We start from the raw sequence: 23,050 nt of genomic DNA on the forward strand, positions 1-23,050 counted from the left end.
AGCTCTATCTGTAGCTCTTACATCCAGGATTCTGGGGCTTTGCACTATATTAGCTGTTCTGTATTTATGTAGGTATATGCCTTTTCAGGCACCCATAACCATTCATGCCAAGTCTTTGGGAATCCTGGAGGGGGCAGAACATAGTGCCAAGGCTGAATCACTCTCCCAGAAAGGTCAGAGTTTCAGGAGGCGTTGCCCCAGATTTGCTATAGAATGCAATTTTTCCTCTCTTCAGCTGTGCTTGCCCTTCTCCAAACCTAAGAATATAGGTGCCCACCCAGTCCCAGGCTACTAGGCCTGGGAGACCAGACCACTGAACTTCCAGACTGGAGGTAACACCCAGGGCACAATGGGTGAGCAGGACTCAACCAGGGTTTCCCCTCCCCTCCTCTTCCCTAATGCCCCCTAAAACCCTGCAACCCACCTCTAGCAGAGACAGGAGGAATATGCAAAGTCGCTTCAGACCATTAAGGACTGAAGCAAATTTGTGGGAAGTCAGTGAGTGAGGTTGGCTTAAATAGTATTAAATTGACAATTAATGATGAGCATTCCAAGTAGAGCTGCCTCCGATGTTCCCATGACTTTTGGAGCAAGTGTCTGGTCAGCATTGCTTTGTGTAAGGGTCTGGTCAGCATTGCTTAAGTGACTTAAGAGAAAGGAGGGTGGTATCCATAAGATAACTGAAGGCCAGTCATCTAGAATCATTTTCCACCATTATTTAGTTATTTATGGCTGTATTACCTTAGGTAAGGCATTAATCTCTTTTAACTTCAGTTTCCCTATCTTTAAAATGGAGATATCTACTTCTATGGGATTTATAAGAATTAAAAAAGCTGTGTGAAAGGATACCTAGCAGGGTGGCTGGCCTATTGAAGATGCTTGAAAAAATGTCCCATTCCCCTTAATTTCTTTCATTATATTTTGCCCTCTTTAGGTAATTAGTAATTGAGATAAAAGAATTTTAGGACCCTAGTTAGGCTTTGCTTCTAAGTTGTACATGTGTTCCCCCAGAGTGACCAATATATGTGTGACCTTTTTCTTTTTCTTTTGTACATGAGAAAACTGATACATGGCACAGTGATGCTAATGACTGGCCTAGTTTGTGGTGACTGCCACGATGCCTTCTGCTGCAGCCCATAGGGGAGAACAGTCTGAAAAACTGTGGGTGTGCCACCCACTCGAAGGGTGGAACTCCAGCTCTGCGGACACTTGAAAGTCCCAGAATGAAGGAGTAGGGCAAAGGGAGAAGAGGTATGTGGAACCCAGGGTAGACAGAATAGTTGTGCGTAAGGAAAAATGGAGGATGTGCTAAAGAGAAAATGATTAGAGGAACCCTTACCCAAAAGGACAAAACAATTTGTGAAATCAGTGAGTCCCTGCTCCTTTGCAGAAGCCAGGCAGCCTTGGCTAGGGCCCACCCGAGGCCCTTGCTGTGGTGGTAGTTTTCACTTCCTCTTGGGGTGTGTGTGTGTGTGTGTGTGTGCAAGGGGATCTTAGTCTGGTTCTCCTTGCAGATTTATCTGTAAGTGAACAGTCTTGCCATATGGACTGAAAGTTTGTACTAGATTCCCTTGTCTGGAGAGTGGTTACTTTGATGCCTGAGGGAACTGGGGCAGGGAGTGTTCATTAAGCTATGCTGGCGCCTCACTGGGGCTTCCTTCCTGAGTTTTTTACATTAGTCCACCTTGTTTAGTTTTGTCTTCAGGGATTTCTGTCCCTGCCTGTGAATCATCTCTCCCACAAATCTGATGAGATAGTGCTAATACTGAGGTAGTGAGAAGGTTACTAACATATTCGCTTCTGATAGATTCTTGGGAGAGGGGCAGGGAGCTAGGAAAAGAGGCCTTGATCTTTAACTAACTTCATACACTTTTTGAGGGGTTTTCACTTATCATGTTTCCCTGTAGTAACTGGAAGGCATTCATTGTGTTTCTTGCCTCTGTGTCCTTGTACATGCTATTTCTCTATCTGGAACACTGCAAACATCCTTTTTCCTTTACCATCTTCTTTGTGTGATAGTCTTATTTATCCTTCAGGACAGGTCAGCTCTTCCTATAGAAACTTACTTTCTCCTCACCTTTCCCATTCTAGCCTGGGTTCCCCTTTGTGTTTTCACAGACCCTCTGATGAATCTCTATCACTGTCCTTGTATAAGATGTTAACTCTCCATTTACTTGTCAGCATATTTCCTCTCCTCAACAAAAAAATACTCTTACATGCTCACTCATTCTTTCACATGTGCACACAGACATACAGGCATTAGAATTATGTCTGGCAACATGATGGTACATGGAACAAATCAGTATGTACATATGTGTGTCAGGGGAGGTAGTTCTATTTGCTTCTTTAGGTATTTCTTGAATTGTAGATACAACTGTAGGGTTCCCTTTGGATTATGGAACAATATATGTTGCCTGAGCCATTAGGGAGTCTTCTGGGTAATTTCTCTACAGGTTCTTGTGGGCTTCTTCCTTTGCTACTATTTGAAGAAACTAGACCAAAGTTGTGGGGTTGGGGTGGGGAACTTCTCATCCTACCCAAAGAACTCTGATGTGTATGTGTATATGTATGTGTGAAGGTGGATAGATGTATGCATGTTCGCCTTTGCACAATCGGGGTGCAAAGATTGTGTGATTGTGGTGGTATGGGAGCTAAAATCCCTGGTATTGTTGGCTGGATAAGTTAAACAGTTTTTACTGGTTTCAGTAAGTTGGTAGCTGAGCTTATGGTTTGGCGGGCAAGTCATGGCTTTAACAACTTAGAAAATAAAACACAAAACAAAACAAAACAAAGCTAGCTTTTAGAGAAGTGGTCTCAAGCTACATAGGGACCAAATATAATAAGCTGCATGTCTTGTCCCTCTTCTCTTACCGACCCATCCCCCACCAAGGGACTTTCCCCCAAACAATCATAGATACAAAGGACTTGAGGGCATTTGGGCTCTTCATAACTTTACTGAAGTTGGCCATGACAAAAATGAAGATTGTGAGCTGGTAGCTACAAACAGACAATTTGGGTCAGGAATGACACCATCCGTCAGCACATCTGTAGAAGACAGGTGCTAAGAGTAGTTTTTCCTCAGACCTATGTAATGAAACATTTACCTTGATAGGACAAGAGTTGGTTTGGGCTGCAACATTAGGTGTGGGGAGGAACAAGCTGGGTGGAGCTAGGGGCATGCTGCTTAAGGGTGGCTAGCTGAGGGCAAGGACCATAATGCACTGAAGCTCTGCCTTTGTCTGGTGGGTCTGTACTTAGTGAGGCAGTGCTAAAAATGGCATCTGCCTTCTGACTTTTGATCCTGAATGACTGAGGAGGCCTTTGAATATTCAGATGGAATGTTCAGCTGTATTCTTTGTTATGTACAGACTGGGAAGGAAAAGCAAGGGGGAGCCAGCCAATCAGAGCTGCCTAGGGAGTAATGAAAGGAGATTGAGCAATGATTAGACTCAGGCTGTGATATGCCATTGTTATCTCTTCCTCTTTGTGCTTAACTGTAGGGAAGCCATTTTCTTTCCCTGAGTGGACAAAGCCACTCTAGGCACATTAAAACCCTGGACTGTGGGAGAGTATGGGCTATGGTGTGGACCATTGACCATGAGATGCAGCGGTGCTCAGAGATGTATTCACCAAATGCAATGAATGTCTCATGATGAGGAGGAGGTTGTTGTTATGGGGGGAGGAGTGGGGTGATGGGGGTGGGGGGTATATGGGGACCTCATATTTTTTAATGTAACATTAAAAAATCAAATAAAGAAAAAAAAAACCTGTCTGTAAATCATGTTGCTGTAACAGAAATGCTGTTGCTGGCATCTAAAATCCATGTGTAGTGAGACTTGAGTGATGTTTAGGAACCTTTTTATAATTTTATTAATGAAACTTCTAGTTCATTAATCAAGGAAGAACGTGGACATATTATCTTCCATTTTCCAAATGTAGGAGATGTTGCCAATTTGTGTTTTTCCAGAAATACATATTTTGGAAATACTTTGGACCATCACCATCTATCTCTAAGAATGGATCATTCAATGTGAAAGGTGCTCCCAGTGTTAGCTACTGCTTCTCCCTATCTGTAAAATGAGAGATTTACTGCAGATTATTCAGCCGGGGCAGGCAGAGAACTCTAGCTCCCTCTCCAGCCAACCAGAGCCTCCTCCAGGGAGGGGAAGTGTGGTAATGACATTATCTTTCCCCAGGCAGCCATGTGTTTTCTGAGAACAGGATGTGGGCAGGGCTGGGCCCCGGTCACAGGGTATGAGGGTGACTCGGGAAAGTAGGCTTGGTAGTGTGGCCATGAGGGCTAATGCCTGGCTCCTTGACTTTGAGAGATAATGAAGAGCCCCTATCTTCTTGAACGTTCACTCATATGCACATCCTTTCCCTCCCCACCCCCCACCTCCATGGCATGTGTGTTCTTATTCTAAAAAAGAACTGTACCTGACAAATACCTGTGTGAGTGAGGCCCAAATCTCCAGCCTTATCTAACTTAGTGGCAAAAAATAGGTGGGCCTAGGCTGCCCACTGTACCAATTCATGATTTGTGACTCCTTAGTCAGCCATGGCAACATAGCCTATTTTGGCAGATCTTTGCCAGAAAACTGAACCCCCAGTAGAGAATGCTTTGCTGCTCTTTTCCAGGGTTCTGGTTGTTTCCCTCCTCCCAGATGGTGCCTAAGCAAACAGGTGATTTGCATGTTTAGTTTCCTTTTAGGCCCCATCTTCTCTTCTCCCTGCCCTGCACTACTTCTGCTAAGGGACCTTTGGAGATGTGCTGTTTGGGGTGGGGAAAAGAGGATGTAGCTAGCTTCCTGTGCAAGGGAGGGTGGGGCACCCACCTTCCTGCCTGTCTGTCTACCCACCCAGCTGCCATTCACCCAGTGTTTGAGGAACTGCCTGAAGAGTTCAATTCAGAGTAACCTGAGGGGCTCTCTGGGGCATAGGGATGGGCCTTTGGTCTTGTTGATCTCTCTTCCCAATTCTTCACTCTGGGGATGGCTGGGCTCTTTTTTTCTAGAATCACAATGCTGAAAGCATCTTTAGAGGCCAACTAGTCCAACCATCTCATATTACCGATGGGGAAACTGATGCCCAGGGAGAGAAGGGAGTATAAACTTCTGCTAGGAATCAGTGGCTGAACTAGGATAAGAATTCTAGGAGGTCAGACTTGGAGTTGCCTCCCTCCCTTCAAGCTGCTAACCCAGTGATTTGTAAACTATTTGGCTGAGCTGCTTAGGGATCTGCACAGCCCCTTCAAAGAGAACAGCTTTACCCTTATGTGCTTCATATTTTGAAGTTTTATGTGATTCTGTTTGGGAAAATGAGGAGGTAGGGAACTTCTAAAAAAGCAGTAAAATAGAAAACCACTGAGTAAGACCTACCCAGTACAGTTAGAGATACTCAGACCTAGAAGGGGAAGGGAGTATCCCAAGGTTACTGAAGACCACACTCAGACCCAATTTCTGGAACATTGTTCTTGGTCGTAGAGACACTAAGACTTAGAAGGGGAAGGGAGAATTCCAAGGCTACTAGTCCTGTCTCCTTCGCACTTGAGCAAATTGCTTTTTACCCACTGAGCTTCCAATTTCCCCTCCTGTAAAATTGTGTTTGTTTCTGCTCTGCATGCCATAGAGGTTTGAATCTAGTGAAAGAATGTATGTGGGTAACTGTCTTTTACGCTGTAAAGCACTGTGCATATAGGGCTAGGATTATTGTAAAGAATCTGGCTTGGATATGAAGTTGAAAGAGAAATAAACTAAAATTTATAAAACATATACTACATGCCAGACACTAAGTCAGGGGCTTTCCTATAACTAAAGAGATAATATCATCCTCACAACAATTCTATAAAGTAGGAATTATTACTCCCATTTTACTTGTAGGAAAACTGAGACTTTAAGAGGTCTAGGGACTTGCAGTACCTCAGGGCCTGCTTCCGAAGCCCAGGTGCTCTGTCAGAGACGTTAAGATTGTGCTGTGGTTTTCACTGGGGTTTCTAGCTCACTCCCCACCCTTCTCCAGCTTCTCTCCTCTGGTGGGGATGGGGCTGTTTTCTCTCGCTTTTGTATCTCAGTCCTGGGTTTTTTACCCCCAGCTTTTCCTTGGTAGTACACCAGGCAGAACTGGTACACCTGTTTGACCTTTAGCTAATAGAGGAGCCCTGGGGTCAGCTGCCTTTTGGCTGACCAGAGGGGCCTTCTACTACCCTGGGGCACTGGTAAGGATAGCCAAGGGTTTGAAGCTAGCCAGATAGACCTGGATCTTGGCCAAGTTCATGCAACCATAAGTTCGCAGTTGCTTCCCTTCATTGAAACTCAGTTTCCTCACCTGCAAAATGGGATTAAGGGTGCTTACCTTGCATGTGTCTCATGCTCAGTAGTGTGCTGGCAAATGTTTAACTAGCTTTCTGGTGAAGCCATGGTTTGTACTGTTTGCCAATTTCTGTTGTGTCAAAACCTCCACCATAGCCAATTTCAAGCTACCAACATGAAGTCCCTAAAGAAACAGCTGGGAAGAGATACATATCAGCTCTAGTGTGAGGTGGTGTCAGGGTACCATTGTTAGTCACACCTGTCTTAGACTCCCACCCCTACTGACTGGAATTCCAAAGTCTCTTCCTTCTTCTCCAGCCATAGCACATGCTCTGCTGTGTCCTGGCCTTAGGGCCTTGTCATAGGAATCTTGGACCAGAAAGTATTTTGAAGGACCAGTTCTCTGGTCCTACCCTCTCATTCCATTAAGCATTCCCCCAACAGCATCTCTGCCAGGTAAGGGTTCTTCAAACTTTACAGATGGTAACAGTCACTAATTTCTAAGCCCTTCCTGTGGTGAATCTGTTTCAGTAAGTTTGGGGTGGGGTCCAGGAATCTGGGTTTAACTAGGGTCACAGATGATTCTTATGATCAGTTCAGTTTGGGAAACACTGAATTAGCACTGCTTAGTACTACTTCCAGTTGGTTATTAGTATGTCCGTTTTATAGGAGAGGAAATAGAGAGCTTCATGGCTTTGTTATTGGTAGAGCTATATCTTATACTCAGGTTTTCAGACTACAGAACAATAGTCCTCCTACTTCACAGACATACTTTAGTATATAATTGTGTCCGTGATCGTGGGTAGTGATGATTCTGGATAGGAAGAGGTACGGATAATTCCTGCCCTAGTTTACAAGCAGGGTGACCAGGGTGCAGAGGGATTTGGGGACAATAGCAGGATTGACTGTATTTCTGAACTTCTGTGGGGGTGGGCTGTGTTAAACCAGGCCTGAGGGCCTAGATGTCTCCACAGTTGTTCTTTACTTGCTGTTTTTCCCTTCCTTCTGGCTATCTTAATATCAGCCCATGGGAGGCTGGTTCATTCAGGAAGGTGTACTTTATGTGAGTGGCTCCCAAATCTGGCTGGGCCTGGGAATTACCTGGGGAGCTTAAATTCTAATGTCTGGGCCCTGCTTCTGACCTAATAAATCATAATTTCCACGGGTGAGGCCAGGGAACCTGTGTTTTAAAAGTTAACCCTGTGTTGAAGCATTGTTACTAACTATAGTGTATATGTATTCATCAATTGTAACAAATATACCACACTAATGAAAGCTCCTGTTAATGGGGGAAAGTGTGGGAGGGGGAGGGGACAGGGATATATGGGAATCCCCTATATTTTTGATGTAACATTTATGTAATCTAAAGCTTCTTTAAAAATCAAGAAAACACTTTTTATTAAAAAAACAGTTAACCCCAGGTAATTCTGATGAGCCACTGTGGGGACCAAGTTTAGAATCTTTGGACACTAGCTGAGGGAGTTTAGAGGTCTTGGGTGTTGAGGGGATGGAGACTTATGTATGTTGGTGGAACATGACTAGAGAAAATGCAAAATCAGGCAGCCTTTGAGAAAGAATAGGTAGAGCGTAGGTGCTCTTGTTGTTTGTGGTTTCACCTTGTCAAGTCAATTAGAAATCTATTCACATTTTAGAGTTTTCCCCCATAATGAAAGAGTCCTTTAGGCTAGAAGGGCTCTTTGGAGGACTTCTTGGGAAGACCCTAGCCCATGCAGTCAAAGTAGGTTTTTGTTCCTAAGTAGGATATTTATATAGTATGGCTAAAAGGGAAGGGATTACTAATCATCCCATTTTACCTATGATGTGTCAAGCACTTCCATGTCTATTACCTTAACTTAAAATCTTCCAATAATGTTTATAGAGAGGTTGCTATTATTTATATACATTTTATAAATTAGAAAACTGAGGTTCAGAAAGAGGAATGTTGTTGAGGCTTCAAAGTCTTTTCTACTGTACCACATTTTGCTCTTTATATATCTGAGAACATTATTTCTGGGTTGAGGGCTCCAATTTTTGGGTTTAGCTGTCAAATCACGAGCAAAGTAGGCAGGAAACTGACCCTAACCTGGTTGTGGGGTTAAAAATGCACATGGTTGGGAGGGAGTTCTCCAGGGCTTGTATACAGGGTACATAGAGAGATTTGGATATTTTCATAGTGGTTTCAGTTGGAAACAACAGCTGAGAGTGCTGAGTTCCTGGCCAGGGGAGCTCTATCACATTCCCCAATGGAACAAAAACAATCCCCCAAGTGCAAAGGCAAAGATCAATAAAGATGGATGGTCCAACGATGAGCCCTTGATGCTGATGGCTCCAATTATGAGCCTGTGTGCCTGAAATATGAACTAGGCCTAGAGCTGCGGGGTGCCTAAAAGTTACCTCCTGAGAGTCTCTATGTTGCTCAAATGTGGCCTCTCTCTAAGCCAAACTCAGCATGTAGATGCATTGCCTTTCCCCCAGCATGGGACATGACTTCTGGGGATGAGCCTCCCTGGCACGGAGGGATTACTACCAAGCACCAGCTGATGATGTAACTAGAAAAAGACCTTGAATACAGGGGTCAACTCAGACCGGCAGAATATCTCATATGTAGAATATCTCAGCCTACATGTAATATCAAGTTTGCTTTTTGACTTTGGATAAAAGGGGGAAATGGAAAGGACAAGTGAGTTTATATGGCTATGCATCTCCAAAAAGGAGTTGGGAGGTCTTCAGAGGGGTCACGCTTATGCACGCCTCAGCAGGGTACCAGAGACAGCCAAGGTAGATGGAAACCCAGGTGCTGGTTTTCCTGAGGGCTGCAGAGACCCACAGGTTCTATGGTCATAGCAGATGGCTCTGGAGTTCAGGGCCATGTCAGATGGCCCTACTTTGGAGTTTGTGTTCCTGAGTGTGATGGAGTTGGACTCAGATATGACCTTTCTACACATGCCTCTTCTGGTACTTTTCCTGGACCTGTGATTGGCATTTGGGTTGGTGTATACTCAGGAGACCTGAATCTCTGGACTGTCCATGTGATGAACAGGGCCTGGGGCTCAGCAGACTTGTGGCTCCTACCTTCTGGTTTGTTGGACTTACCCTGGCCAGCTGACAGGGAGGTGAAGAGTGTCAACCACCATACCAGGGAGCCAAGATTGCCCACAGCTGCAAGTAGGAGAATTGCATCCATCATCCCTGTGGAATCTAAGCTCCCTCTTAATATAGAGGGGGACTGGACATAACCATCTCAGGGTCCACAGGATGGAGGAATAGAGTATGGATTAGCATGGACTTACTGGTGTTCTGCTAGGGAACTACTGTGATTAGTAAGGGAAGAACTTGTAATAGTGATATGGAGAGGGTGGCTCTCTACAGTGGCTGCTGATGGTAGGGAGATGGAAGAAGAGATATGGTGTGGGGGCATTTTCAGGATTTGGAGTTGTCCTGTGTGGTGCTGCAGTGACAGATGCTGGACGTTGTGTGTCCTGCCATGGCCCACTGGGTGGACTGGGGGAGAGTGTGGACTACAATGTGAATCACTGTCCATGTGGTGCAGCAGTGCTCTAGAATGTATTCGCCACATGCTGTGGATTTTCCACGATGATGGAAGAAGTTGTTGATGTGGGAGGGGTGGGGAGGGTGGGGTTGGGGGCATATGGGGACCTCATACTTTTTTAATGTAGCATTAAAAGAAAATAAAGAAGAAAAAATTGGCGCTTTTTGCCTGTGTTCATGTTTTAGTTTCATTGTCTGCTCAAGCAAAAACCATGCAATGGGTTGGCTTAAACAATGAAAATTTATTAGCTCATGGATTTGAGGCTAAAGTACAAGTCCAAATCAAAGCATCACCAAGGTGATTCTTTCTTCCCAAATACTGTAGCATTCTGGGGCTGGCTGTCAGTGATTCTTGGTCCTGGACCCCTCTGTCACATGGCAATGCACATTACAGCTTCTCCTGGCCTCTTGCTTCTCTTCCAGGTTCTGTTGAACTTCATCTTCTTGCTTCCCATGCCTTTTTCTCTGTCTGAATTTCATTCCACTTATAAAGAATTCCAGTAATAGGATTAAGATACTGATTGAGGTGGGCCACATCTTAACTGAAGTAACCTCAAAAAAATGTCCTACTTACAATGGATTCACACCCACAGGAATAGATTAAGTTTAAGAATATATTTCCTGGGGTACATACAGGTCCAAACTGCTACAGTCCAGAAACCTCCTATGTAGTTGATTTGATCCTGGCTTCAGCAACTTTTAACACTCATGGCAGGAATCCTCTGAGCAAGGGATGGTGCCCAAGCTGGGGCTTAGATTAGCTTGTGTGTGCTTTGGAGCTAGGATACTGGAGATCACTGCGGTGTGTTGCTAACTGAGGAGAAGAGAGCCCTCTTCTGGTGCCTTGAGGAGAACTGGCATCTTTAGGCAGCTGCAATTAGTCTGTTTCCAGTCTACAAATACTTCCGGTGAAATTTGCTGGCAGGAAGCTGGGTCAAGCAGGAAACGGAAATGAAAGAGCAAAGTCCAGCAGGGCGTGGCCCCAGAGAGAGGCTTCACCCATTTGGGAAACTTACTTTATTAACAATGGACCCTCTCTCCTTTTCTTTCAGCAGCTTCAAAATTTCAGGGGAATTGAAAGAATCTGTTGTTCTTGGCTGCCCTGGATACAACCCATTCCTCAAATTCTCTGCTTGTTTCCCTGATCCACTCTCCCAAACTCCAGCTTGGGTCTTGACTGTGCCCACTGGGGCCTTTTCCCAACTAATTGCTATCCAAGTTTTTGCAAAGGAAGCTCTCTCAGAGGCAAGGACTCTTTTGGTTTCCTTCCATGTTGCTATAAAAGGTTCAGTTTCCCTAGAATGGGTGATAGTGAATGTTGCAGAGCCTGAAAGTTAGGCCTTCCATCCATTGAAAGCCAGACTACTAAGCAGTGCCAGCTTGGAATTTTCATAGAAGTAAACTGGTTTAGCTCCATCCACATAATTTCTCCAGATCAACAGTAGTGTGTTTGAAGTGCCTACTCTCAAGTGGCTCAAGAGCTGCGTTTTAATCCCTGTGCTCGCACTGCCTAGCAGCTGTGACCCTATGCTAGTGCTTTTCATTCTCTGGACCTCAGTTTCCTCAGCTGTATATTGAGGGACTTCAATCAAATTAACCTCTGATGTCCCTTTCAGGTCTGACAGTTTGGGATTCTGCTGTTTATTCTCTTGAATAACAGGATGAGAAGTCTGGAAGGGAGTTATTCTAGAGGAGCCAGATGAGAATCTAGGATGAGTGGATTTAGGTCATAAGGAAGTATAAAGAGGAGGAATGGCCATGCTGAGGAGCTGGTTGGCACAGTTCATGTGCCTAGGAAGGAGAGTTGAGCTGGGGTGGGGAGTGTTTCCTCCTGGGGTAGAGTTTGGCTGAACTGATATTGAAAGTAAGACCTGGAGTTAGGTGCAGAGGGTAAGGAGCTGGTTTCCTTTATGACCTTCATGTGATAAGAGAAAAAGAGGAAAACTCTACCTGAGCCTAAGATTGAGTAAAAATGTAGGGTGATATAATTAAGACTGGATTAATGAAGAAGCTGTATCTTGCTAAGGTGATATCACTGTTTCTGACCTCTTCAGCTTTGGCCTCTGCCTTGAGCTGTCCTCCCACAGTGGCTAAGAGAGGTTAGGGCCCCAAATCTATGGTAATTAGAAAAGTAATATTCGGTCTTCAATATGCCCTTGTTTTCCAGTTGAGATGTATCTTGGATGTTGAGATGTTTCACAGCAAGTGAAGGGGACCTTTGTTCTCCATGACCTCTGCAGCAGTTGGAGTGGTTGAAGAACTACTGCTGACCTTTTAAGGCATGAAGGTGGGGGTTGGGATGGTTCTCCTTTCTAGAAATTACTGGGAAAAGGCACAGGCTTAGGAAGGGTTAACCTGGCTCTATTAGTTAGCCAAAGGGGTGCTGATGCAAAATATCTGAAGCCTGCTGGCTTTTATAAAAGGTATTTATTTGGGGTAGGAGCTTACAGTTACCAGGCCATAATGTATAAGTTACTTCCCTCAACAAAGTCTATTTCCATGTGTTGGAGCAAGATGGCTGGCAATGTTTGCCAGGGTTCAGGCTTCTTGGGTTCCTCTCTTCCCAAGTCTTGCTTCTCTCTGGGCTAAGATCCTTTGTTTTCTCCACAAGGTCAGCTGTAGACTATGAGGCTTTCAAGGCTTTGCCTCTCTCCACAAGGTAAGCTGTAGACAGTCAGGCAAACGGCTCTGTCTCTCTCTCCCTGGGGTTTCTACTGTGTCTAAGGAGCTGTCCCTATTCCTCTGTGTCCTTCTCCTGGCTCAGGTCCTCTCTTCTCAGTGCTTGCTTCTCTTTTCTCTGTGTGCTTACTTCCTGGGGCTCCGGCTCAAGACTCCAGCATCAAACTCCAAATCAAAACTCCAACATCAAAATGCCTCCACTTCTGTACCTTGCCATGCCTTTTATTTGTGAGTCCCCACCCACCAAGGGATGGGATCTCAACACCCTAATGACGTGGCCCAATCAAAGCCCTACTCATAACTTAATCATGTTCAGGTACAGGCCAGATTACAAACATAATCCAATATCTATTTTTGGAATTCATAACTATATCAAACTGCTACACTGGCCCAGACCTTCCTGGCTATCCTAAGGTTCTGGTAATGGGAAGGAAGAGGTCAGAACAGATAACTGTACCATGTGCCATTTCCAAGGCAACAGGGAAGAGGCTGACTTGCTGGGAAGTGAGTGAGTCAGTGGAAGAGGAGGAGGAGGAGGAGGAGGATGCCTCCTAGGCTGGAGTTTCAAAGCAAACCTTGTTTTCCCTCTTATGGAAAACAGCTCCTTGAAGCAGTATAGTCATCTAAGAGTCAAGACAGACCCACACCCTGCCCTGCTTTTGCCCCAGCCCTGGCAGCAGCCTAAATAATGGGGATAGGCCCACAGGCTATTGAAAGGCAATTTGGTGACTACTCTCTAGCCAGGGAAGAGATGTGGGTTCTGGGGTTGCCCTGGAAGGGCTCATCTGGCCTCTGACCCCCTTCCCCATCTACCTTTGCCTTATTCTCCATGCCAATAGCTCCACTGAAAGTCTGGAGGGGTTGGGTTCTCAGGGAAAATGGGGAGGTGGCAAGTGGAAGGTGAGGTCATTGAGCTTGGACCCAACTGGACTGACTCACGAGCTCTGCTCAGTTGAGGGGGCTTTCCTAAGCAGTGCTTCCCAAATGTTCCCAGACTTTCTATACCAGAGTGTTTTGGCCTTGGCCAAAATATTTGCCAACGCAGTATCTGAAGACAACAGTGAAATAAGCTCGACTAGAGAGGTGGATGGGATCATGGAAGACAAGAAATGGCCAGAAGTCCTGCCTCCACCACTTGCTGATTGAATGCGGCCTCAGAGATGTTAAGTGAGACTGTGGATAATAGGGCTTAGCACATAGTTGGCATTCATTAAGTGTTCATTTCCATCTTTCTGTCGCCTGTATCTGTACTTCAATTTCCTCATCTATGAAGTGGAGCCCATAATGCCAGTCTCCTCAGGCTTGAAGGAATGTGCTTTGGGTAATTTCTTTATGACTAATCAACTCTCACTCTGCTGTCACGTCTGTCTCCTCCATACCTTTTTCCAGGGAAGAGCCATCTTGTAGTTCAGTGACACAGGGCAGGTGAGGGGAAACATTTCCAGATCACCTCACTATGGCGCGGCCACTGCTCACCTGGGTGGTCCTGGCTCTAGGGAAAGAGATGGTCCCTTATTTGAAGTTGGGGGGGTGGGGGGCGTAGCATCTGGCTTCATTATTTTTGTTCCTCAGGCTAGCCAATTGATACCATAGGAGAGATCCCTGTTTGCTGAGGGCTTTGGATAGTGGACTAAATTTTCTCCACTGAGGTGGGCTTGTCAGTGCCTAGTGAAGGGCTTGGCATGGGGAGTATCTGCGTTCAATTGTTCAATAAATAACTGTGGATTTTCTGTTCTTGGGCTGAGGGTGGGAGGGCTAGTATGTGTGAGAGAGTAACCCTATCCCTCCAACCCTACACACACATGCAGACATCCAGATTTTTTTTCCTTAAACTCTTAATGTTCTCCAGTGACATAGCCTTTGACTTTAGACAGGGCATGGTTTCTCAGGGCCTGGATTAGGCTGAAATTTAGCTATATATACAGTTCTCTGCTGGGGACCACATCCTGAAGCACTATCCCACCCAGGCAAGCTCCTCCTTTCCTGCCAAGCTGAGGGGCTGCCTAGGAACTTTCTGCTGACTTTGGAAGCTTTATTTTCAAGTTCCTCTACCCCAAACTAGACCATCCTCTTCTCCCCAGTGAGAGAGCCAAGCCCAAAATGAAGACAGTGGGTCCCTACTAGGCTACTAGTGGTGTGCACCCAGGGGGCCTTGTATGGCAGTGGATCTTGGCCAGTAGCCCATCTTGGGCACATGGACCCCAGGTTAGTTTAAGGGAAAACAAAGCAACCTTCTGGGATCAACACTTCTGCTTTATCTATCATCTTCAAGCACCAGTTATTACTCTTATTCTCCCCTGCTCCCCCCTCACACTCTCAACATACACATAGAAAACAGGAGAACATAGACCTATGGCCCTTTCCTTGTGACTCACATTTTCTCCTGAGTTAAGTGGTGGCAAGAATGGAAATCCCTTTTTGTTTGTGTTTTTTCCTAATTCATTTAAATCCTAAGATTTTATGTCTCTGCCATGCAGTTCAGGAAACTTTAGGCTGCTATCCCTAGAGAAGCAGCCACAATGGAATAGTAGAAATCCTGAGTAGGATTTCAGAAGATGTAGGTTCCAGTTTGGTTCCAGATGAACATCTTTGGGTTCCAGGAAAACCCTTACCTCAGGCTCATGCTCTGTCTAGAAGGAAGGAGGTGTGGACAACACTAGCCTCTCTGATATGCTTATTCCTAATTCAGGCTGGACTCTTTCTACCAATTTATTTGTTTAAGAAACATTTCTTTAACAAATATTTGAGTACTTACTATGGGCCAGGCACTGGACCCCATTCATGGCCAGTGCCCTGAAGATGCTATATTGATATGACCTGTGGTTGATATGACCTGCAAGAGATGCTGGCTTGTTTTCTTTGAAAAGTCTTCCCAATAATATGAATTAAAGGGTACTGCTAGGCTGTGTAATATTTCCCAGGAGTCCCACTCTGTTCTCCATTTCTTCCATGGCCAATTTCTTCAAAGTCCATTTTTAGTTCTGTCCCATCCTGCTCAGAACCTTCAAGCTGGCTGGCCACTTCAGACAGGATTTAAGCCTAGCTTTCTAGCATATCCTTTAAGGCCCTCTACCTGCCTTCCTAGCCTTTTTTCCCACCCTACAAGCTTACATGCTTGCCTCTAAGTAGACCTCTGTATCCCTGACTCCTTCTGGGCCATAGTGCACATTGGTTTTTCAACTCAGAACACTTGGGTACTCCTCCCTTTTTCAAAATCCAGCCTGTCCTTAGAGACCAGGGCAACTACTACTTTGAATTGTGGTCCCTTATTTACACAAAAGGTTTCCTCTCTTCTACTATGACACTTCTCAGGGTCTCTCTAACATATTAATAGTTTTCCTGTTATTCACTAAATGCCTTGAGAGCAGAGTCTCATGCTCTACTCCAACCATAGTTTATTAAACATAGTTTTCCATTAATATTTGAGTCAAAATAAGTTTATAGGAGGTTAAGGAGCCTGGACTTCTTGAACCTCCATGGGGTCCATAGATAGAATTTAAAGTGGGAAGGATCTATGAACTTGGATGGAGAAAAATTACATATTTGTTTTCATTAACCTCTTACTGAAATTTAGCCTCTTTCTGTTATGACTGTAAGAAAGAGAATACAGTAGTCATAACAGTGTCTGTGACTTCGTCACCAAGGGAAATCTAAGATATTTTTCTATCATGTATTAGTTTTGTAGATTTCTCAAAATTTGTGCTCAACACAAATTTTAAGTTTAAGTTGTAATAAATAAGCCCCAGTGCTACATCATTACTTAATATGGTAATAAATGGCCATATATTATTAAATTTGATAACTATTTCAATGTAATCAGTCTCTTTGTATCTACTTTATTTCATGCATTTACAAATATTCTGAGAAGGAGTTCATAGGCATCATCAGACTTCCAGAAGAGTCCATGGCACAAAAAAGGTCAAGACATAAACTGTCCCTACTTCCGAATGTATATACCATACTATATCTGTTTATTTCTTATATTCCCCTCTTGGTACCTGTTCATTCAGTCATCTTTTGAATATCCAGTGAGTCTTGGGTACTGGGTAACTATAAGTAAGACACAAACCTTGAGGTGGGAATGAAGTTCAGTGTACTAAAAGGCCCACTGTCCGTTTTCCTCTTTCTCTCCTTCCCCCTCAGTCTTATATACTTTGAGTTCTCCCCTGACTAAGCTTAAGGGTGGTTTGAGGCTGTGTGTAGCATGATGTCTCCCCAAATTCCAGCTCACTGGATCCCATTCCCCTTACCTTATGAGGGCCTGTTCTATGGGGCTCACTGAAGTGTCAGCATGCCCAGGGTAACACTGAGTCAAGGTAGCTAACCTTACCCGTTTTCTCCCACTGGGGTACTTGCCTTACTTGTTCCTGCCTTCGGAGCCTTTCCTGTCTCATTGTCAACCCTGAAATAGATTTCCTCCTTGACTCCCTGGTGAGATTATTTGCAAAGTTGTTCCTCAGGTCTGGTCCTCCTCAGAATTGTTTAACTGGCAAAATGGCTATAGGCCCCCTCTTTCCTGCTACCTAGCCCGGTGCTCAGGAAAGGCCCAGAGGTGTCAAAGACTGATAAGGCTTAATGTCTTACCCACTCTGTGGGGATTTGAATCTTTGACAATTCTATTTTTAGTCTTTCCCTTCCAATAGGTTAAGTAATATGTGAGCATCCTAGAAAATGTAGATTTTTTTTTTTCAGTTTAAAGAAGATCACCACCCTAAATCTGCTTGGCTAACAACACTTGGGCAAGATTCCAATAATTTCTCTAATGTATATTTTTTACAAAATTGAGCTCATGCCCTACATGGGACCTTTTTTTTTTTAAGATTTATTTTATTTATTTCTTTTCCCTTTCCTGCCCCACCCCCCTTGTCTGCTCTCTTGTGTCCATTTGTTGTTTGTTCTTCTGTGTCCGCTTGCATTCTCAGCAGCACTGGGAATCTTTGTTTCTTTCTGTTATGTCACCTTGCTGTGTTAGCTCTCTGTGTGTACAGTGCCACTCCCGGGCAGGCTGCACTTTTATTGTGCAGGGCAGCTCTCCTTGTGGTGTGCACTCCTTGCACATGGGGCTCCCCTACACAGGGAATACCCCTGCCTGGCATGGCATTCCTTGTGCGCAGCAGCACTGTATGTGGACCAGCTCACCACACAGGCCAGGAGGCCCTGGGTTCGAACCCTGGACCTCCTATAAGGTAGCGGGCACTCTGTCAGTTGAGCCACACCTGTTTCCCAAGCCCTACATGTGATCTTGCTGCTTTCTTTTCCTCATTTAATATTACTGATTTATTTTTCCCTTGGCATGGAGTAGTCTTCATATTTTATATGACCATATAATAAGCCATCTTATGGCTTTACCATATAACTTACTTAAGCAAAATATCCAACAGTTTAAAAGATTAGTCTTTGATTTTTTAAAATGAGTTTTGCATCTTTGATGTAGGAGGAATTTAGCATGTTGGTTTAAAGTGTGGGGTTTGGATTTAGGCATGGATTCAAACCTTGGCTCCCTCACTTACTAGTGATGGGACTTTAGATAAATATCTATTTATTCATCCCTAATGTGGAGATAATACTCTCAACCTCATAGGGTGATTGTTGGTATTAAATGGGATAATACATATGAAGTTCCTGATTCAGTGCCTTGTGGATATTAAGTCTCAATACATGAAAGCTGCTGCTTATTGTTGCTAGTACCACCACTACCAAGTTTTCAGCCAAAAGAACAAATCTCTAATGATGGAATTTCAGCTATCACTGACCAGGACTTGGTCAATGATATTCATAAATGCAGAGGGTACTTTTTATAGTGCCTATGAAATCATGTACATGGCTACCTGTTATTTTGATCTGGGTCTGTACCAGAGGACTGCTGACTTGGCTTTGGTAGCACTTCTGTATTGTCTACATTCAGCTCTGCTGAGGCCCCCTTTCTCACCTGTGCTTAGGGAGATCAATCAGATGTAAATACAGGAAGCATTAACAATGCAAAGCTGTATGTAGAATAGAGATGTCAGCACTGAAATGATCCTTGAAGATCACCTAGTCTAATTGACTAATGTCCCCTCTTTCCCCCATTCCTGCCCTTGCACAGATAAGGGGAACTAAAGGCCCAGGATGGAGATAAGACATACCCAAAGTTGTAGATTGAGCCAATGGCAGTGCTAGGCTTGGAACCCAGTGCTCGTTATCTTGCCCTTAACTTGCTTCTGCAAAGACAAACTAGTGCTGTAGATAATCTAGCCTGTGAATCAGAGGTGAGGACAGAATGCTGTTGACTGGATCTTAGTAGAGCATGGTGGGGAAGGCTTCCTGGAAGTAGAAATACAGTAAGCACTTGCTTCCTCTCGGTACTAGGCTAATTTGACCATAAAAATTCTTTTTTTCATGAACCTTTTGCACTTTCTGTATTTATTCAGGTTTAGTCCCACATATTATCTTTTCTTATTAACCAGTTATTTTAGGACAAAATTATTTTCTGTTTTCTTAATAATAAAAACACATTCTATACATCCCACATACATAAGTTACCAGGTAAACTTCTTACAGCATATAATACCATCAACACTAAATAAGCTTGTTAAAATAATGAACTTTTCTTCACTTTAAATACCAAGCAGCATGCAATACTAGGAACAGTCTCCTAGAAGCAAGTTGGCAGGGGAGGCTGGCCACTGCTAAGTTTTCCTGTTATAAAATTACCTTTTATTATTATTATTATTAATTCAGGTTTTGTTTAATAATGACTTTTTGGAATTAGCCATTTAAATACCTTAACTTAAACAATGCTTCGTTAAACTTCTTATAATTATTTATAACCATATAGACTATAATTATATTACTTTAAGACAAATTTTACCATCACAGAACACATTCCCTTACTTAAAGTTACCACAATACTTTCTACAACTTGCCACATGCATTTAAGACCCATGAGTTTATGAAAGTAGCCATCCTATTTTAGGGCAAAACACACCTTTTTGAAAAAACTTATTAAATTTCAGTCAGCATTCCCACAAACTTTTAACCTTCTTTAATATTCATTTAAGTTTAGCATCTTTCATTGTATCCTGTGAGGAAAAATAAACTATTCTTTTCAATCTAGGCAAGAATTATTTTTTATGAAAAGACTTACAGTAATTTTGTTAATCAAGACTTACAATTTTTATCATTGTAGAGATCTTATGAACATTTAAACATGTATTAATATAAGCGCTTATTTAATTTTTGGCCATTTGAATAGAGCTCTTTTAGAAATTTTTATTTATTAATTTATATTACCATCTGAAGGTATCAAAATATACTCTGACATTGAATGAACAGACAAATACAAAACAATTACAACACATCAACAGAAACATACAGTTTACAATTGACTCATAATTCTTACTTTCTTACTTTTTTGGTATAGCTGTTTTCAAGTTGTCTATTATTTCACATCTTAGATTTTACTGTATTTAAGATTTCTTCTGGAATCCATGTTGCCTGTAACATGCAAGCGTGTGCTTGGAAACATTTTTATTAGTTATCAGCAATCAGTTAAGATAGCTTGAGCAGCATAAATGTAGTTAAGCTCGTATTTAGCAGTTTAGACAGACCATTAGCACACATTTTTTGGATTACTCTGTAAGACTACACTGAGACTTGAAGTTCAGGAGTAAACTATTGATTTAAAACTGAAAATTCCTTTTAACACCTTGCTAAAAATTTTGTACTCATTTTATTATCTTGGTTAAATAGGCCCAATCAGAATTAGCTTGGAAACAAAACAGAACACCGATGTTGCAATGTTTTCCTCCTTTTCCAGCAGCTTAACTCTATTAACCCCCACTAGCCCACAGCTACATTGTTATGTAGACAGGAGGGGGGTTGCAGAGTTGCTGCCAGAATAGTTTGTACTAGGCTAATTTGCATTCATTTGTTTGCCCCTTGGTAAGCATTGCTCTGCAGCTATGTTTTTTGTCTTCAGTAAGCTGGTTTGGAGCAGGGGCTAAGTTATTGCCCATTTGTTTCAATATTCCTCCTTTCTCCTCACTAATATCTAAGTTTCTCAGGTTCTTAGCATCTTATGTCCCTCCTCTATGGTTGAACAGAGACATTTATCTCAGTCTCTGCCGAGTACAGAACCAGACAACTAACCTGTCTCCTTTGGTCTTCTCCCAGATCAGTGTCCGTGTGACCACCATGGATGCAGAGTTGGAGTTTGCCATCCAGCCTAACACAACTGGCAAGCAGCTGTTTGACCAGGTAAGGAAGGGAGTTGTTGCTCTTTACTCTTTCTTCTCAATAGCTTCCACCACAATGCCAACCATCTATGCTTCTGTCTCTTGTCAGGGAATCTTTCCTATTCACCCATCCAAGATGGGTCAAAACAAGGGCTGACCCCAGCCTTAACAGTTAAGGAAGCAAAGTTTAACTTCAGCTGTCTTCACCCTTGATGGCCCCAGTTAATCCTATCCTGATCCTGAACATGGGAGAAAAGAGAAGGACGGGTATGACTTTGTGCTAGATGTTTTAAAAATTTTAGCTCATAGACCCTTCCTCACAACACTGAGAGATGTAAGTGATCTTTTCTCCATTTTAATTATGAGGCTTAGAAATTGAATAACTTAATTGCACCCAGCTGGTGTCTGGCTGGGATTTGACACCTGCGTTCTTGCCACTACATCGCAGGGCCTCTCTGTCACATTTTTTGCTTCTTACAAGAAGGAAGCCAACTCATTCCCTTTGAGGTATAGTGAGTTTTAAGTGCATTTCTCTCACAGGGATGTTGAGACTTAAGACATTACTGGCGGTGATAGATTCAAGAGGAGGGTACTCCACTCCTATAAGCATGCCATGGAAATGATTGCTTACTCTCCATTGGTGAAGTGCTCATTCCCATCTCCTACCCATGGGGTGTGCCCTCCATTGCCAATCACCATTGTCAGAAGGGATGTACTGTATAATATAATAGCCAGGTGGGGGTCACAGAATTATTCAGCTTGGAAAGTTTCTCCAGGGGCAAAGGGAATGCACCATTAGCGGCCAGACTTACAGAAACAAAAATGGGACAACCACCAGAGTCTGGGATCCTTGTCTGACAGGCCATTGTCCCATTTCCCAACCATCCACTGGTGAAGCAGTTTCTAACCTATTGTTCAGATGTTGGGGCTGCATGACACCTTGATGGATTCTCCAGGCCCCCTCTTGCTTCCCTTTCTCCCTTGCCCATTGGGCCCCTCTACTTTCTTAGAAGTTTTCCAGGGTTGGGGAGGGGAAGGGAGAAGGGAGAAGGAGGTTGCTAATTTTATGTGCTAATGGGCTAATTCTATGCCTGTGAATAATCCTGACTGATAAGAATAAAGACAAGGGGCAATGGAGATGGGGGTAGGAGGGGACTGTTTTCCACTCAGGTCTCCTTGGCAGAAGGAAGATATGGCTAGAAAATGGAAAAGAGCTGGGGTATGTCCCTGAATCCCAGATGTCAGATGGTAGAGTGGGGAAATTTTTCTGTGGCTAACACAGATGAAAGTTAGCATCTGAGGGAGTACTGCATGTCAAACCCTGTGACAAGCATTCTGTGTACCATCTCATTTAACTATCACAAAGCCCCATGAGCACAGGAATTATTACTGGCCCCATTTTACAGATGAGGAAACAATAGCCTCACTCTCCTAGCTAAAGCTTGGGAAAATTATTTCTTTCTGAGATGGTATTCTCATCTAAAAAATGGGTCTAAAACCTATCTCACAAACTTTTTGTGGGGTTATGAGAGAGTGTATTTACTTAAATCTCACTGTTACCCAAAAAACACAGTTAAGGTGGCTTATAATGCATAAAATTTAAAAAGATAAATTAGAAATAGGTGATAAAAAGAATAAGAAAATACAAATATGGAAGAGACAGTGTTAGGTAAGCCATCCAGCCATATAATTGAGATGTAATAAACGATAGCTCTCTTTCCAATCCCATGATGCTTCTTGTCTCGTTTATGAGCTAGAGTCAGGAGATGGACTTGATATTCAGAGTATCTAACTTTGGACTTAGGTGGAGATTGCTTCTTTTCTGGAGTTTGTTTTGGATTTGTTTTATTTTGAATGGCAAAGGGAAATCATTGGTATTTCATTTGTGAAAATACAAATTAGTCTGAGGAACATTTAAGCACTCATTTACTTCAGTTAAAGTAATGTGCTGACATTCATACAGTTCATAACTGATTACAGTGCAAGTCTAAAATGACTGAACGCATTTTGATTATGTTAAGAGTTTGCGTTCTTCCTTTGCATGCAGGTTTTATATTGGAGAAATTGTAAAGAGACCATCTGGTGAAATCAAAAGGACACTGGATAGAAAGTCAGAAGTTTTAATCTTAGCCCTAGGCCTGGCTTTTCACTAACTCCCCATGAGAACTTACACAAACCTTTCCCCTCTTTGGGCTTCAGTTTTCCAATCTCTACAATACCTAACTGAACTCTCAAATCTGGTCGTTTCTCAAAAATTTATCTCTGGCATTTATTTCTGCATTTCATATTTTTCTCTCT

General features: G+C 43.2%; 1 protein-coding gene across 5 annotated transcripts in view; it reads left to right on the plus strand.

Moving 5' to 3' along the window:
- The window catches only part of MSN (moesin), a 289,177-nt gene that overhangs the window by 241,970 nt on the left and 24,157 nt on the right, over nt 1–23,050 (plus strand). For all 5 annotated transcript variants that reach the window (XM_058291745.2, XM_071213170.1, XM_058291746.1 and 2 more), the window contains one exon: nt 20,691–20,774. In XM_058291745.2, the coding sequence (XP_058147728.1) occupies nt 20,691–20,774 (84 nt within the window). The remainder of the gene's footprint in view (nt 1–20,690; nt 20,775–23,050) is intronic.

This window comes from Dasypus novemcinctus, chromosome X, assembly GCF_030445035.2.
Source record: "Dasypus novemcinctus isolate mDasNov1 chromosome X, mDasNov1.1.hap2, whole genome shotgun sequence".
Lineage (NCBI taxonomy): Eukaryota > Metazoa > Chordata > Mammalia > Cingulata > Dasypodidae > Dasypus > Dasypus novemcinctus.